The 19339-nt window shown below is 34.9% G+C and overlaps 1 protein-coding gene across 1 annotated transcript in view; it reads right to left on the bottom strand.

Moving 5' to 3' along the window:
* The window catches only part of LOC140171939 (death-associated protein kinase 1-like), a 238219-nt gene that overhangs the window by 132762 nt on the left and 86118 nt on the right, over positions 1 to 19339 (bottom strand). Inside the window, 2 exon segments of the mRNA XM_072195283.1 lie at positions 831 to 857; positions 17168 to 17216. Coding sequence (XP_072051384.1) covers positions 831 to 857; positions 17168 to 17216 — 76 coding nt within the window.

Here is a 19339-nt window from a genome sequence, read left to right as displayed (position 1 = left end):
CCAGCAACCAATGGGACTGCAGATCAATCTTCACTGCAAGCTTTACTTCTATGTTGCTAATTATGTTCTCCCAGCTACGGAAGTACATGGGCTTGCAGCCTAGCTGATAAGTCTAAAGTACCGTACTTGAACCATAACACTGGGCTATTCCACTTGAAATCCATACACCCCCTATGGAAGACATCATTTTAATCTCCCACACAAGGGGTGCCGATTTCAAAACGGAGTCACACCTTTTCTAGCAACTCTATTTGAAATTCACACCCCTGTGTGGAAGATTAAAGTCATGTCTTCCATAGGGGAGTATGAATTTCAACTGGAATAGATTTCAAAACGGAGTCACACCTTTTCTAGCAACTCTATTTGAAATTCACACCCCTGTGTGGAAGATTAAAGTCATGTCTTCCATAGGGGAGTATGAATTTCAACTGGAATAGCCCATTATATAATTGAAGCAATCTCCCTCCCTCCCTCCAGACTACAATGCAATTCTGTTAAGTCAGGGGTGGACAACCTTTTGCCGTCCAAAAATAATCAATGAAAAATTACTTGGGCCGCTAGATTTGAGGAAACGCGAACAAAGTGAGATGCAAGTTTCAGAGCCCGTTCAAGAGCCTGGCAAACTTTGAATTTTTGAAGATGGAAGAGCCTGGATTTCACAAAAAATTATTCAAAATGGGGGTATAGTTGTGAAGCTTGGGAGGTACACCCTATCACAAAATAATTCAAGAGCCAGTACACACTCTCTCTCCCCTGTTTCTGGACATAGCAGATATAAACTCTGGATCAGAAACATTCTGTATATGACTCCAATGAATCTAAATACTTACAAAATATATGTGATGACACCCATGGCCCTGTAAGAGTGCAAAAAGAAAAGAGAAACAATACATTATTAACATTGCTCTATTAAATTTCTCCTAAAGGTTGTCTAATTCAACACCAACTGAAAATCATTAATATTAATAAATTATACTAATATTTAAAAGAAATTGTTCTTCAGCACCAATTGTTTGCAAAATAGAGTATTTAAGCCTAGATTCACACAGGAGTATTTATATAGTGAATTAGTGATAGGAAATTATTAGGACATCATTGATGACATATTTGTGTTAATGATTTCCTCTATATCTCTTCATCTGTATTTTATTATAAGGTCATTTAAGTCTAACATCACATCAAACATGTACAGAACATGTATAATGTTGGGTAATATATAAAGGTTACAAAACATTTTAATAACATTTAGTTGAAAACTTGATGCAAAACATTTAAAAAAAAAAAAGTGTTGACAAAATAGTTTGCAAAAAATGTTTGCCAAAAATATTTTACAATATAACATTTGGACAACATTTTTAAAATGGTGTTGTAGTGTTATTTACATACAAAATGTTTTCAAAACATTTTCATGACCTTTAAATATTCTAATTATATTGTTTTCACTTTGCAATCCTGATGAAATTGACCATAAGGAAAAGAAATGCAAGCATTCGTAAAATGGCTATGCAGCGAATCTATTTCAATTTCTGAAGCATAAATGTATAATGTAAAAACAATCGCTAGCTCCTATAATAGCTAGTGTCTATATCAAAAACTGTAATAGGTTATTAGCATTTAGACACACATGTTGAAATACCTGCAAATGGAGCCTGAGTTGAATTGTAAAAAAAGACATCAGATATTCATTAGCATTTAGATAAGTGTTGAATGCCTGCTATGGAATCCATGGCAAAAAAAAAAAAAAAAGAATAAAAGAAAAGGGAAAAAATGACATCGGATATTACCATTTAGATACATGTACCTGTTGAAATACATCCTATGGAAGTACAATGGTAAAAACCAAGACTACATATTATATGGAAACAGCCGAAGGTTGGCATGTCAAAATAAGGTTTGCTTTTTGAAAATTAGTTTTGTTATGTTGAATTTGAAGTAAGGTTCACTATATCGAATCTAACCATAACTCTAAACCTAACCCTAGCTAACCGTATTTAAATATTCAACATAACGAACCTTATTTGTAACATATAGGGAACCTTTGACACTGCGGGCCGACACATATTATACCACATCATCAAAAAATTTTAATATGCCTAATCATAATAACTAGTAACTTACGATTGTTGATTGTTTGTTTTCAGATATTGATTATTTCATATTTCAGTACACATGTACTTTTGTCCACATTTTTGTACAATAAATATGAAGTTAAAGCAAGCAGCAATTAATTAATGTGCTTTTACTTCCAACTTAGTAAGAAATAACAACCAGCCCTTGCCAAAATATAGAACACATACACTTTTTTTACTTCCTCTGATCGCAGCATTTCCATGTTTAAACTTTCCGATTTCAACAAATAAACACCGTTTCTGGGTTATTAATTGCCTACGTAAAGCCGCCAGGCAGTTCACGAACCACAAAGTGTCGCCTAGTTCTAAGATTTGCGCGTCTCAAGTTTTGATTTATAGTGAAACATCTCAGCTATAAATACCCAATCTACTGAATGCAATTATTGATGCTAAATATAAGTATGGGAAGGGGAAATGGTTAGAGGTCATTGAGCCACTTTGACACCTACAACCCCTTCCTTACAGGAAGTACTTCATGCTGTCAGAGAAGGTCAAGACACACACAAATATATGGCACTTAAATAGTGGCAGGGGTAACGCTACATTACATGGAAAATTAAATCACATGGCCATTAAAAATTAAAAGGCATGAAATGTATCCATGCATGAAAATGATGCCAACTTTCACAATGCAAGTCATACAAATTTGCATCAAACCAAAATTATTGTTTGAGTCTCTAACAAACCCAAGACATATTTTGCAGAGGCAAGTTTGCTTCCCACTTTTAAAATGTCAAAATTCTACCCCTCCCCGTAGAAAATTCCTGGCACTGCCACTGTCCATACAAATGTTCATGTGAAACCAAAATCAACATCCATTCCTGACTGCATCTATCACTGATGATTACTAAGTAACTTAACATGATGATATTAGAAAATGATGCATAAAATCTAATCTATAATGATGAGTCAATGTAAATTAATCAGGACATAGCAGTAAACTTGCATTTTCCATGAGAATATGGGCTTTAATGACTATCTTTATGGCACAGTGAGTTGCTAAATTGGAAAATATATATCATCCAACAATTTCTGTATGGGTTGTATAAAGAGGTAGGTATAGGTGTGCTACCATACCATGTGGTAAAACTGACATCATCCTGGTAAATCTAACATGTTACATTAGGGCAATGTTGCCATTTTCTTCCTTTTTGTCAGCTTTTGAGTTTTGTAAATACCTTAATTCAAATCTTTTAGATTTACTTTTTAACCTAATTAATCCCAACAAATTTATAATATGTGATGCGATCAAGCAAAATCAGTCGGAACTCTGAAATATCAAATTTTCAGTTTCTTATAGGATAGTAAAAAGCATTTACAAAGCTGGATGTTGCAGAAAACCCCATTGAAATTGAACAAGCAGTTCCCAAGATATGAGCAATTAAAGAGTTTTCAAAACAAAAGGAAATAGTTCTTTTGTTTGGCTATATCTCAAAATCAATATTTCCGAGTTCCGACTGATTTTGCTTGATCGCATAACATATTTGTATTTTTTTACTAAAATCACTGACATTGCTTAAAACATTTCCACACAATGGCTTTCTACATCATGCACGAACTTCCCCATCAAATGGGCTATTCCATTTGAAATCCATACACCCCCAATGGAAGACATGACAGTAATCGCTTACAGAGGGGGTGTAGATTTCAAATGGAGTCACCCTTTCTGGTAACTCCATTTTTCTCCCTGTGTGGAAGATTAAGGTCATGTCTTCCATAGGGGGTGAATGGATTTCAACTGGAATAGCATTATTCATACAAATCCTGCATAGGATGTACACACTCATTACATTTGCTTTAAATCACATACAAATGTAACAGAATGTATTATCATGACTGCAGCACATCAATAAATACAATGTGCACTAATGTGCCTCTAAACTCTCTATCCAGCATGACCTGATTCTGAGTAAAGCTTTTAAATCAAACAAACTTGCCATTATAAAGCCTCAAACCTGTATTCCATAGTGGCGTATAGTGATTTTTGGTCATTTTTTTGAAAATTGGCACATATGTTTTAAATGATGTTTTCTTTCATTTTTCTAAGTCTCATCAGTCATAATTAGCTAATTAATTAGTAATTAATTAAATAAATCTGGCGTATAGTTAGAAAGTGAAATTTTGTGTTTTCCATAGTGGCGTATCGACCATACGCCACTTTGTATACACATTTTATAATTAAGAAATATCGGCAAAAATAAAAAACATTGTATGTCATAGTGACGTACCATGACCTATAAGCCACTCTGGAATGAAGCCGACGAAAAGTAACGCCATAGAGATTACACGGCGATCGAGGTGGCGTAAGGTTAACATTAGGTTAGGGTATTGCGTTTTCCATGTTTTCCATAGTGCTGTATAGTTTTGTACTTATTGTTTTCAGTTTGCCAGCAATATTATGTATTTATTTACTTTGAAAAATATATAAAAATAAAATCTATTTAGTTTACTACAGAAATTTCACATCATTTACAAAATATGATGAATGTCTGATTTACACAACTCCATTTTAAATTGGTATTTCTTCAAACCCGATTTTCTCGAAAAGTTGTTTATTTGCGGTGCCCCACAATACGCCACTATGGAATACAGCCGACGATTTTTGCACAATTTTTTTTCGCAATTTGAACTGTTCAGAGCAGCTTTACAGTTTCTTATTACAAATAGTTACACATTAAATTCTAGGTGGGTAAAAAATAAATTTGAAGGGTCTGTGGTTCAAAACCATACCCAAGAAAAAGTCTCTTCTCATTTCTTTCTTCCTTTTTTCCCCTCACCAAAAAGCACTGGTCGTTAGGGTTGACATATAAATTATGAACACTGCAAGCAGTGATGGTAACTTTCATTTCATAAAACAAACCATGACGTAAATGTATATCAGACCACTCCATGCATTGCCAGGTTCAGGGAAATCTTTTCCATTAGTATGCCTCCCCTTGAGATTCAACATATCACCCTATTTTGGGCTTAGTATAAAAAAGTTGAAGTTCCTGGCCATCAAAAAGTGGCAATGTGAGTGACATTTTGACACTGAACATGTATCATGGTGTTCACTGTTCTATTTCTAAGCACAGATCCTGGATTTCCAGGATCTATGGTCTAAGTATGGTTCAAATATTTGACATTTTGTCCATGTTTTGCCATGACTTTTTCAGAGGGGGAGGGGGCAAGGCAAATTTTCAGAGGGGCAAATTTTGACAAAAATGGTCAAAAAATGGGCTAAAAATTACAAGGAATGCCTCCCACATCAGGGGGTGGGGGCAAGACTTCTCACAGGGTGGGGCTGGGGTGGGGAGCAGTTGCACCACTGGGACCAGCACATTTAGCAGGACATGTAGCATGCCAGGATTAAAAATGCATGGGGGTGAAGGTGAAAGCGCAGTATTATGCCAGGTGCTCAGTATAAGCATGCGTAATGTTTGTAAAACATGGCGGGATGTGTCATCTATTATTTGGTGCAGGAAAAGCGGTTTTGAAAAGACTTGTACCTAAAAAGAGAACCTGTCATTGAATGCAACAAAGTATAGCATCATTTCATCAGATATTGATAATAAAGACATGCATTTACTGTGAATAATCTCTAGGGATTTACATTACTCATGTGAGTCTGACAGAACATGTTCACCATGATCAACTCAACGCAGACTTTAACCATGTTCCACAAAAATGACAACAAATTGCAATTCACCGTAACAATCATATGATCTAGTCCATCCCATGTCATAATTGTGATTAATTTTGTCTTGATCATATTGATGGTGATGATGTTTTGTCATATATTATCTTTGCCTTGAAGGCCAGTGTGTGTCTTATCATATGATTAACACATTTATTTCAATACTCTGTTAAATTTTGTGTGTTCTCTATCAGAAATTCAAATTCATTTTCCAGTACTGATTAATGACATTTAGGCAGCAATTTTCCCACAGTGACTTTTATATGTAATCCGATGCACCTCGAGTGGTGCTATATAAACCTGCTTTTAGCATTCTTTCCTGAATCATACTGCATTGTGGGAAGTTAAAACTTCAAAACATTTTCCTTCAGCTTACCATAACCCGGAACAACATACCCAGAACCATAACCTTAATCTTAGCCTATAAGGTGAGTGGGATGACAGAAGCCATATTTGTCCAATTTATGCCATATTTGTTTAGTTTTAGCCATTTTTAATATTATGGTACACTGATCTTTTATTGTGACACAATCTGGTCCATGGGGCCAAAAGAGGCATTTTTGAAAATTGAGTTACTGTAATTATTACATTATACATACAATAGGCTATCATTTACTGAAAACACCAAAGGTCTAGCATACTTGGTTCTAAAGTTATGAAGTTTTTTGATGTCTATTTTCTTATGTATTTTATTGTTTTTACTCCACATTTTTACCTTTATCTCAGTTTCAAATGTGTCGCCTTTGGTCCCCATGGGCCAGATCGTGTTACAATTGTTATTTCCATGACATTCCACAGGTCCTGAGGTTCATGAGTAAAGGCCAATAAGTTATCAAAAGTTTTGGGTGTTTTCCCTTTCCCAGAAAAATCATGCACATGGGGCAGAAATGACATCACATCAAGCCTTAGGATCTCCTGAATATGACCCATACCATTTTTCTTGTGTGTCAGCTTTAAATGTATCAAACATCCCCTGGGTCATGTTCCCCTCCTACCTACCTTAAAACACAAACATAACCTTCACCTGTATTCAGACCAAAAAGCAGCTTGATAGCCAGCAAGCAGACACAATTCACAACATTTCAGGTTCAATCTAAATAACATTATACAGCAACAATAACTGAAATAACCGGGGACCTATCCTATTATTATGGTTCTTGAACCAAATATTATCCAAACAATCCTATATGCTGCTGCTAATGCATCAAAAAACATGCCCAAATCATGTCTGTAAAGAGCTTTATGTAAATCACAACCATCAATCACAAGATTCTACTTCAGTGGACAAAACAGTCATGATCATTCAGAGTACTTACATTTTGTAATGTATGGATATGTGACTGACAAATGCATAATGGAAATCAAGTCATCATGGGATCTTATAAAATATATAGCAACATGATTCATTGGAATTCAAATTTCTTCCTGAGACTCGCTCCTTTCATTATGAAAACAGTTTTATTCCTATTATTTTTTTACATCAAACTTCAAGTGTTCTTCAGTTTTTCTGCAAATTTTCAAGAAAAAACAATTGTGTTAATGGAGGATCGCACTCAATAACCTCATTCCTACATTTTCTGTATAAATATGGAGATTTTTTTGTATCAGTGTACAATGTAAAGCCCACATTCATTGTCTGTGATATATCAGAGCTGAAAGATGATTTGTGTGAATCTTATTAACACACTTTCACTTTGCTTTCAAAATGAAATGTTTGGTTCTCACATCAAAAGGCACTTTTATTTCTGTATAGTGACAAAGTAGAAATAGCATGTATAATGAAATCAGGCTGTCCTCCTTAAAAATATAAAAAGTGTTGTTTCTTTAAATCTCAATATTAAAAACAACCACTATAAAGTTTATTTTTGTATGCAAAGTACCAATCTTATATATGTTGGAATCAATAATGCAGCACCAAAGTCAATATAAAGTCATACTTCAGTTCTAAATAAAGATTTGAAGGCTCTGCCCTGCAATGCAAACTTGTAATTTCCTCCCGATCCCTTCATCCAGCAAGCCATGAATGAATACAGCGATCCTGATCCAAGTCAAATATGAACATTTCACTGTTCCATTATGTGCACAGCATACAGAATAGGGGGAAATTTTCACCAGGTTTTTATTTCCGTGTTAATCTGGTTAATTTCAGAACCGCATATTTAGAAGTCTGTAAAATATGTTTTTACATAAGCTTTAAATTATTGTGTAACTATTTGTAATCATGAATATGAACCTACAAAACTGCTCTTCCACTTTAAATCATGAAAATGATTACCGCAAAAATATGATACTTTACAGTACACTTCAAGCAATATAACACCATACTGCCAAAAAAAGGGCAAAATTCACACCGCTTCATTATTCATGGTTCAACAAAAATATTAAACTTTGTTAATTCTATTATTCTAATGTACATTTCCTCATTCTATATGTCCATACTAAATGTGTCTACTACTTCATAATAGGGCTGATTGTGTGTTAAAACATAAAAATAGCTTGCATTAAAATTTCACTTCAAACACGTACAAATAGGAAGCCCTCGTCAAAGCTACGCCAAATATGGAGCATTTGTAGTGCTATTTGATATCAGGCAGGAAATGTGCAACTGGTGGGTAAATTATGAGCTCCAAATTTAGACCAAAAGTAGTTCTGTATGTGCTTGTTGATCAGTTAAAATGTTCTTGAAAGGCTTTAGTCAAGATATATTTGGCATCCCTTTAATCATATAATTGGGCTTTGCTAAGCTTTGGCCAAATGTTATAAAAAAAAAAAAAAGAAACTCTTATTGGAAATGGGCTATTCCAGTTGACATCCATCTCCCCCCCCCCTGGTACTGTGGAAGATTATGGGTATTTTAATTTCAACTGGAACTAGCAGTTGATCGATTTCAAAAAAGCAGAAAATACTGATTAATGAACTATAATCTTAAGAACCACTGAATCAATACTGGACTTATTTGTACTCATTTTAATGCAGGGGAGGAGAGGGGAGGGGAGGGGAGGGGAGGGAGGGAGGGAGGGGAGAGGAGAGGAGAGGGAGGGAGGGAGGGAGGGAGGGAGGGAGGGGAGGAGAGGAGAGGAGAGGAGAGGAGAGAAGAGAAGAGAAGAGAAAAGAAAAAGAAAAAGAAAAGAAAAAGAAAGAAAATAAGACAAAAATAAGACAAAGATGAAATAATGAATGAAATGAACGAAATGAACGAAATGAACGAAATGAACGAAATGAACGAAATGAACGAAATGAACGAAATGAACGAAATGAACGAAATGAATGAATGAACAAGCAATTGAATGAACACACAAACAAATGACTGCAAAAACACAAGACAAGATCCAATCAGAGCATCTTGTCATCTCATACATCCAATTATACAGCTAGCTCTAAAATCACTACAACACAGAAATACATGTAATAACACAATATCGCTCAAGAAGCAGCTGTTTCATCTTCAGCTGAATTTTAAATGTTATCCTTTGGTTATAAACAGTATTTGGAAGCAGAAAACACTTCAAAATTCACTTAAAGAACAAGAAAAATATCAAGCAGCAAGCAGATGTTTTTGACCCACTATTTGAATTATAGAGTGACCACCTTGACCTGTAGAGTAGACAGATAAAATGACAATTACTCAATTCATCTACTTGGCTTTCTACAGCAGCAACATCATTGCTATACAGGGTGCCTCTAAATTAGTGGCATCGGAATATGCCAAAGATCATTCCTGTATCAACACTAAATCAATGTTCTTATGTCTTATTTTTGCAATGCATCTTTTCGGAAAATCCAGAAGCATTTACCTGTTGTCACACATCTTCACTACAGATATTGGAATTTTGTAGCATTATGTGTAGTGAAGATGTGCATTGATGACATGTCATCATGGGCTCAATTGCAAAGGATTTGGGGATTTTCCAAAAAAGTACAATCTTAAAGTTTAGAGCAAAGAATGATCATGTGGATTTTAAGGTGCTATTCCAGTTTAAATCCATACACTCCATATGGAAGACATGACATTAATCCTCCACACAGGGAGTGTGAATGAGATTACCTGAATGGATGACTCCAATGTAAATGTACACTCCCTGTGTTTGAGATTAAGGATATTTCTTCCATAGGGGATTCAACAGAAATAGCCCAAGTTGAGGAAAATATATTATTATTTCAGTCATGATGATGAGCAAGTAAAATCACCACAGAAATTGTCATATGGATGGGTAATAATCAATTTTGGACCACCCTGTATAGTTCTGACATAATTTTTAATTTGGTTTCAACTAGGTCAAATTTTCAATGACAAAATGTGACAGACCTCAAGGCATATTTGAAAAGCTCTTCTTGGGAGACAAACAAAAAACTTAGTTATACATCCAAATCACATCAGATTTCACTCTTTGCTAGCATCGCCGATCTATTTAAATTGGAAACCAATCACTCTACTTTTATGGAAATTTCTTCAACAAAGTATTATCATCAGGGACAGATACAGGGGACTGCCCCATCCTTGCAAACAAATGCGGAAGAGTCAAAAGATGTAAATTGCTAGAAAATGTATCCAGGTACGATGAAAGTGGGTCATTTTGACCTCCTTAATCGCCAAAATTTTCCAACTCTGTGGTGGGATCCTCCCTTGAGCTCCCCCAGATTGCCAACTATAGAAAGATATGGGCCACCAATTACGGTGAGCAAAGCAAGCAGAAATATTTAGAGAGTGGTCCCCTTTTCAAAAACTTGGATTAACGTCCGATTATTATTATTTTTATTATTGTTATTATTATTGCTATTATTGCTGTTATTTCACTATTACTGTTGTTTTCAACTAAGCTAAAGAATGATTTCTACCAATTCTACCACACAACTATTAAAATGTAACCTGACAATGCACTTTCTTTTCAAGTTATCTATTATTCCATAAATCTCTTATTTCATGCATGATAAATGTTTACATATTTCTTTCTTCTTCATTTACGCTTGGCCAAATTTACATGATATGGATGATGAATATTGAAAATATGAATTCATAATACTTCCTATACCTGTTTTTTTTAATATGATATGTCATCATAAACAATATCTGTATACTGCTGAAGTGTTTTTATATAATCATGGATTAATTATGAGGGGAAATTGACAAAATGTTTGTGAAGTTTTCTTTTGGATAATTTTGGTATTTTTGCTATTGTTCTTTTTCAACTACTAAATGTTTTCATTATTAATCCAGTTGCAAAGTGTACATGTAATTGTATGGTTTTCAAATGTCCTGCATTTTTGTGATTAAGGCTTAGAACCAAGTTCAGAGATACCACTCAGTTTACTCAAAAAACCTGAAACTGGTGAGAAAAATCAGAAAAAGCATGTGAATGCAGGCCAAAAAGCCCCAAAATGGGCTGAAAATAGATAAAAATGTGGGAATTTGGACTCACAAAAAACCTGCATTCATGCCTGAAATGTGGCATCTCTGCAACTTCTAACTCTGCTGAAGACCTTGAAATACCAGAAAACATGTCCCTTGCTCCAAAAACAGTAATGGCCCCTTCAATGTCATGCAGGGGTCCCATTTCAGAATTTGATCAGATTTTGTTCACAATTGCACCAAAGTATTCATCTAGTTAAAACGATCAGAAAAAGTATAGTTAAGTCTACCTGTGACATATGATTCTCGAGTTATAAGCAAAAAGGTCAAAGGTCATATTTTTCACTTTACAGGGTCAAAACCTAAAAAATGCTTAGATTTAAACCAAAAAAGTATGAGAAAATTGGACTGTGCTCCTTTAAATAAGGGGCAGATACACGGTACATTAGCATGTAAATTCTATCTGGTCAGAAATTGTCCGGAAACTCGCCCACTATAAACACTAGCCATAACAGGTATGTAACATATATGATATCCTTCTCAATCGAAGAATATTGGCAAAAGGTATTTGCACTTTAAAAACACAAGGATAAATTGTGTACTATTATTACCGGAAGTAGCAGCCTCTTCATGATGCATTTGATCAAGCAGGACATTCAAGACTCTTCTCAGCCCGAAGAGTTATCAAAACAGAAGCTACCTGTTCACCTCCATAATCATGATCAAGCTGTTGAACGGGCTGTTTATAGCTCACGCCACACTATTTCATGTTCCCTGTGCTTTGCAAGTGTGACCTCGGGGTCATTGCAGATGTACGGCGGTTATGTTTAGATGATACATGATTTGTGCGGTAACTGTGCCTCACTATAAACAGCAAAAGTTTCGGTATATATACAAGAACTATTGTACACAATAATCCGTATATTCACTATAAACACGCTAAATAACACGCAACAGTTTTTAGCTACAAGAGTACACAAACTGTTGTATGAATGAAATGTGTCAGTAATGACAGAATCAATGATACTTGACATTAATTGAAATGACATCATTAATACTTGCATAGAAACCACCAAGCGTAGTTGCATTTTGGTTCCGTTTGACTGCATACAGGTATATGGTTTGCTATGTCGAAGGTTCACTATGTTGAAAATAATGTTTGTTGAATATGACAGGCTCGCTAATCTAGCCCTAACCCTAGCTAACCTTATTTTATAATTGACATAGCAAACGTTATTTCATATTTGATATATTCTATTTTGGACATAGCAAATCTTCAAAATAACAGCTCCACATATTCTTATCAATCTTATTCATGCTGAAATTACAGATCCTGGAGCGCATGACATGGAAGGGACCGTTTAATATTTATATAACGGGGAGTGTGAGTTTTTAAGGGGGATATCGAAATTTATGTGGGGTAATTAAAATAGTAATTATAATAATGATAGGCATAATGCAAAATAATACAATGAAAAAATAATCTGTGATGAATCACATTGCTGTTGTTTTTCTTTCTTCAAAATGTTTGCTCAAATTCAAAACCTGAATGCCAATTTACAAAAATTGTTGTGAAAGGCCTATAATATAATGTAATAAATCTTGATCACAATCAGATTACTCAAATCCACTGCATGTTTTGTTTACCTTTCGTTGCTATACCTTTTATTTCAATACTTTCACTTTACATATCTTTATTCTATTTTAATGTTTTCTTTCTTTCCCCCTCATTTGATTCATTCTTAGGTTATATTCTTCCTTGTTTTTGTTCCTTTGTCCAGTCTTTACTTTCTGTAACAATAATAAGTGTATTTTTGCTTTTCTTCACTTTCATCCTACAGTATCATTCTACATTTCCCACATGTTTACAGGCTGGGTTGCCAAAACGTATCAGCCCAAATGGCGCGTCAAATCGTTGAAACATCACCAAATGTTTCTCTCAATCATTGGTTTCTACAGGACAGAAAATAAGGGCAAATTTTGAAAAGACACCCAATTTCTTTCCAAATCATTGATTTCTACGTGACAAGAAAGATCAAAAGTCACACAAAAATCTTCAGAAGTCGTCGATAGGATTACCAAATTGTAGGGTTGGCAACACTGTTAACAGGTATTCAACATTATAGCTCAGCACATGAATAGCAACTATTTAGCACATGAGTGATGTTGTATGACTCGCTGAAATGAACCATGAAAAACCAAACAAAATGTATCGATTGAATCAGCAAATTCACTGTCACCATATGTGTTTTATCTCCGTTTTCAGAGTTGCCTGGGAATTACACTAGTATGATGGTGTATCATGCACTTCCTACAAAGCACTGAATGACAGTCCTTATGTGTGTGCATTTACTGAGAGGGTTAATAGCGCTCAAAATCCCTATCTGCAATAGCTGCTCAAAAGCCATTTTACAATCTCTGCATTCTTTATTGTACATAGAGGGTGTCCCTGAAAGAACTGCATCATCGGAAACTGATATTTTTGGCTACTTTAACACATAATGCAAACGTAACTGATGAACATGAGCAACATAATAGCTGTTACATACTTTTTGAATTTTGACAATTGACCACTCTGTTTTTGAAATAAAGAGAATTTTACGAAACTACCTAATTTTCAATTGACAGTGCCGCCGACAGGGGGGGGGGGGGGTAAGGGGGTGCATTACCCCTGGACCCTGGGTCCTAGGGGGCCCGTAAAAAGTAAAGATAACATACTTTACTATGGGCCTGTAAAAGCAAAGAAAAGGGACCTCAGGGGCCCGTAAAAATAAAGAAAAGATGCCTTGTAATTAAGGCATCTCTTCTTTACTTTTTACAGGCCCTCTGAGACAATTATTTTTTCCTTTTACGGGTCCATAAAGGTATATTTTCTTTGCTTATTAAGATTTTTTACACGCTCACTAAGGTCTCTTTTTTTTTACGGCGGGCCCATGGTATCTTTTCTTTGCTTTTTTTCGGGCCCACTTAGGTATCTTTTCTTTGCCTTTACGGGTCCATTATAGGTCTGTATTCTTTGCTCTTTTATAGCTCATAAAAAGCAAACAAAGTAGGGGTCCCGTAAAAACAAAGAAAAGAGCGGCATTAACAATACAAGATAGCCTTTGACCCACACTTTCTAATAAATAGACCTATTTTACTTGAATTAGGCCTATGTTACTTTCTGCCTTTCAAGTGCCACAATGATCATCCTCGATATAACGAAGACTTTGAGAAATCAGAAGAGTACACCTTAATCGTGGGAACAAATTGCAAATTTTCGCGCGTTTCTCGCGCATTGTCCCATCCAATGTTCATTATTTGATCATTTAGCTATATTTAGCAATTATTCTGTGCTTCGCACGGAATTTGTACCAAAGTTCAAACATGGGAGCAAAAGTTGCTACGTTCGAAATGCCCCCCACACACAAACACACTTATGAAGTCCTGCACCGTCATCGCTAATCGAAGGGGCCCGTGAGTTCATTTTACCCACAGGCCCGTAATGCCTCTCGGCGGCACTGCGTAGTGATTAGGCCATCTTAATTCAATAGTTCGTCTCAAAGCCATTCCCTAGTGAAAAACCTAATACGGAATGCGGGTTTGATTAATTTTTTCATTTTTTTTTTTACTTTATTTTTTTTTGTATCTGAGGCAAAAATAGACCACCTTTTCATCTCTCAAGGAGGTTGCACTGTGGTCTAGATCAGGCTTCCTCAAATAGATTTGTTAAAGTGAATAGATTTGTTAGTTGTGGCATTAAAATACCAACACAATTAAAGTTTCAGGCGATACAGTTCTTTCAGGGACATACAACACCTGACAGCTAATTGCAGATAGGACCTTCTTACACTAAACCTTCATTTAATGTAACAGCTTCATATCCCATGTACTATAAACTCAGGTGAGAGCATCTATGGTATCTATAATCATCCATTCTTCTTCTTCTTCCTATATACGTGCACACCTCAAATTGAGTATTGTCGCACAGGCTTAAGGGATCTAGAATGAGCGTTTATTGCGTTTCGACAGTATTTTTTGAGGGACATGAGAGCACCTCAGACCTATCGAATTGCATTCTGAATACGAAGCATGTCTTTCTGATATCAAATAATTTTCATTTTTTGAAAATCACAATATAATACAAATTTTATGACAAATTATAAAAATTTAATATTTTTCAAATTTTTGACATATAACAGTCCTCGAAGTAAATTATATAAATCTAATGATATATTCTTAAAGTGTATGTAGCTGGGAGGAAAAGTCCGGCGGTCAATTGAAAATTTTGACCTTTCATATTGAAGATATGGATTTTTTCCCCAAAAGACCTTTTTTTTTGGTGTTTTGGGAAAAAATCCATATCTCCAATCTGGTCAAAATTTTCAATTGATCGTCGGTTTTTCATCCAACCTACACTTTAAGTATAAATCATCAGATTTATAAAGTTTACTTCAAGTACTGTTAAATATCAAAAATATCAATTTTTTAATGATTTGCCATAAAATGTGTATTAAATTGCAAATTTCAAAAATCAAAATTATTTGATATCAGAAGGACATTCTTCAGATATTCAGAATGCAATTCGATATGTCTGATATGCTCTAATGTCCCAAAATAAATACTGTCCAAACGTTCATACCCCAGCCCTTAACGTGCAGTTTTTTTACCTATGCACGATCCAGGAACCTAGGATTGATTGCAGATATCAGAACGGGGATGGTCTCCCTTCTCTTTTCAAATAGCTCTGACACTTAACATGCACAGGGTTTGACTCTTCCTGTACACAGGACCAACGGCTTTACGTGACTTCCGAATCACGGACGAAGCACATACACCACCTACATGTATATCTGCACGTGCTAAACAGTGTCAGATCAGTTTACTCAAAATCCAGTACTATTTAATGTGGATTGAAAAACTACAACAGCTGATATTTATTTCTTGGAAAGGTGTAAACAAATTGATGCATACAATTGTGTAAACATGAGATGTATGAATGGGAAAATATAGAAACTTAACTTATATGTTATGTTATTTTACCGTATTTCAGTGTGTATTTGTTTGTGCTTGCCTGTTTATTTGATTACATGTGCAATATCATTACAAATGGCTTCTCCAAATATCAAAACTTCAGAAACAAGAAGGTAGATAGGCTTTTTTGACAGGAATTCATAATAAGTTGTAGTATTTCTACGAGTACATCTGCAGATATCACGGTACCTGTGTGAGTGGTCGTGCTTTCGACAGGTGTGTCTCTGACTTCATCAAGAATCAGAAACAGGGTTTTCTGCATTAATATACAAAGTTTACTTACGGATAACTCAATATTCAAAGCTGCCAGGGCAGGCCTGACTGGATCAGATCGGGTCACAAATTCTGGACCAATCAATATTTATACTATTATACATTTTTTGTTTCTATTCTCTCTTGGGCTGTGGAAAATCATTTTTTGGTTATGGTCCCCCCTTTTCTCGCAAAGTAAGATCAGACGGTCGAGAATATATTTTATTTATTTATTTATCTATTTATTTTGACGCCCATCACTCTCTCAGTCTGAGAAACTATGAATGTGTCATCTATTGAAAAAAATCAATGTTTTAGTTATGGTTCCCCTTTGCTGGAAAACTAAGGTCAGTCAGTCGCAAATATATTTAATTTTATTTATTTATTTTGACGTCCATCACTGTCTGGGGCATTGTTAGTATGTCATCTATTGACAAAAGCAAGCTCTTGAATACTGGAACTTACTTCCAGATTACAACAGAAAAATTACTGTGATCAACAGTTGATATACAATCAATACGAAGGCCAATTTCACTGAAAAATTGCAGTTTTATATGCATGTAGACATGAAAATATGTAGATTTTTATAATATCTATACTAATAAATAGAATCTCTACCGACTTTCCCTCCCCCGCCCGAGGCGCCCAAATATTTCCGATCGCCATTCTGAACTATGGTTGGTCGGGGATCCACAACCAAACAATTAATTTTCCATGGCCTTATGACCAAGTGTAAATTTGGAAACTTACCACATATCTGTTGGTAATCCAAGTGGTTCATAGTTCACTACTTCTGGGGCTGAAAAACAGAAAAAAAAGAACAAACATCGATCAGGTTAATCAACCATTTTCCAATATTCAAAGTGCATATCTTAGTCATCAAAAATAACAATTTGATCCATCTCTGTTAAAAGCACAAATTTACTGGATAACACTGGAAGGATCCCATCAGGATTAAATTCTTTACAATATTATCAACTGGAGAGAGCAAGATGATGCTACCTGTACTTCAAAGAAAATAAACATAATAGGCCCACTATCTACTGAAGACCGCAAACAAAATGTAACCTTCTGAAGATAGCGGAAAAAAAAGCTTATTTAATAGATCTTTTCAAGATAGATCAACACAGATCATGCACGACCATCAAACCATTCAACTAATCAATTTCTGGCAATGCGTATTCCATCATGCAGTGGACAATACCTAGATCACGTAAGAGAAAAGCGGGACGTGATTGGTGTGTATAATCATACCACGTCATGCAACCCTCAAATGCGCTGTTGCCAGTGTGTGATTGGTTGTACTGTTCTTGTTCACTTTAAGCGACATCTTTTTGAACTAATTTAAGATGATTTCCGCTCAGCTGCTGAAAAGGTCTTTAATGATAGCAAATACACAATGATAGTGAGCAAACTGCAAAAACAGATATCTAACACACTGGTATCTTGTTGAAATGTCAAAATCAGTGTTTTCTACAGAATATTGCAAATTATGCTAGTATGATATCTACTGAAGATAGTAAACAATGGTATCTACTGAAGAGAGCAAATGATGCTGAAGAGAGCAAATGATGCTGAAGAGAGCAAATGATGGCATCTACTAAAGACTGCTATCAATGATGCTATCTACTGAAGATAGCAAATGATGTTATCTACTGAAGATAGCAATTGATGCTATCTACTGAAGATAGCATATTATGCTATCTACTGAAGATAGCAATTGATGCTATCTACTGAAGATAGCAAATTATGCTATCTACTGAAGATAGCAATTGATGCTATCTACTGAATATAGCAATTGATGCTATCTACTGAAGATAGCAAACAATGGTACCAACTAAAGACTGCTATCAATGCTATCTACTGAAGATAGCAAATGATGCTATCTACTGAAGAGAGCAAATTATGCTATCTACTGAAGATAGCAATCAATGGTATCTACCTCAGATAGCAAATAATGCTATCTACTGAAGATAGCAACCAATGGTATGTCTGCCTAAGGGTGTATATGATGCTATCTTCTGATGACAGCAAACCATGTTATCAATTAAAGACTATTATCAATGTTACCTACTGAAGGTAAGTACCAATGATGGTATTTACTGAAGATAGCAACTACTGCTATCAACTGATGACTGCTATATGCTATCTACTGAAGGTATTAACCAATGCTATCCACTGACAACAGCAACCAATGATATCTACTGGCGATAACAAATAATGGTATATACTGAAGATTGCAAAACAATGATATCTACTGGAAATTGCAAATGATGCTATCTACTGCAGATAGCAAACAATAATAATTATCTTCCTAAGATACCCAGCAAACACAGCACGTTTTCGACATCATTCGCAAAAAGGTTATAAAAGGTTGTCAGAAAACGTTTAAATGTCGGGTTATATAAAGGGTATATTAAGAGTATAAAACGTTTTCATAACCTTGAAAAACATTTTTTGATAATCTACTGCTCAGCAAACAATTCAATTCAATTCAATTCAATTCCCTCAAATGAAGGAAATTTATTCAGTATATAAAGGCCTCCGGCCCTAAAATACATTGTAAATTACATAAACAATATTAACGTATACATCTACTGACGAAAGTATATATCTCTCTTCTTACATGCATTAAATAGATAACAAAAATGTTTTACAGAAAACGTTTAAATGTCGGGTTATATAAAGGGTATAAAAACGTTTTAATACCATTACAAAAACATTCTTGAAAACTTGATACAAAACATTCTAAACAGAATGTTATTTTGGGGTTGAAAAAATATTTTGCGAAAAATGTTTGCCTAAAATATTTTCAATAACGTTTTAAAAACGTTTTCATGACCTTTATATAACCCGACATTTAAATGTTATTAAAAGGTTTGAAAAAAAACATTTTAAGAACATTTCTGTGTTTGCTGGGTT

Source organism: Amphiura filiformis, chromosome 15 (genome assembly GCF_039555335.1).
Source record: "Amphiura filiformis chromosome 15, Afil_fr2py, whole genome shotgun sequence".
Classification (NCBI taxonomy): Eukaryota; Metazoa; Echinodermata; class Ophiuroidea; order Amphilepidida; family Amphiuridae; genus Amphiura; species Amphiura filiformis.
This window is presented reverse-complemented; position numbering and strand designations above follow the sequence as displayed.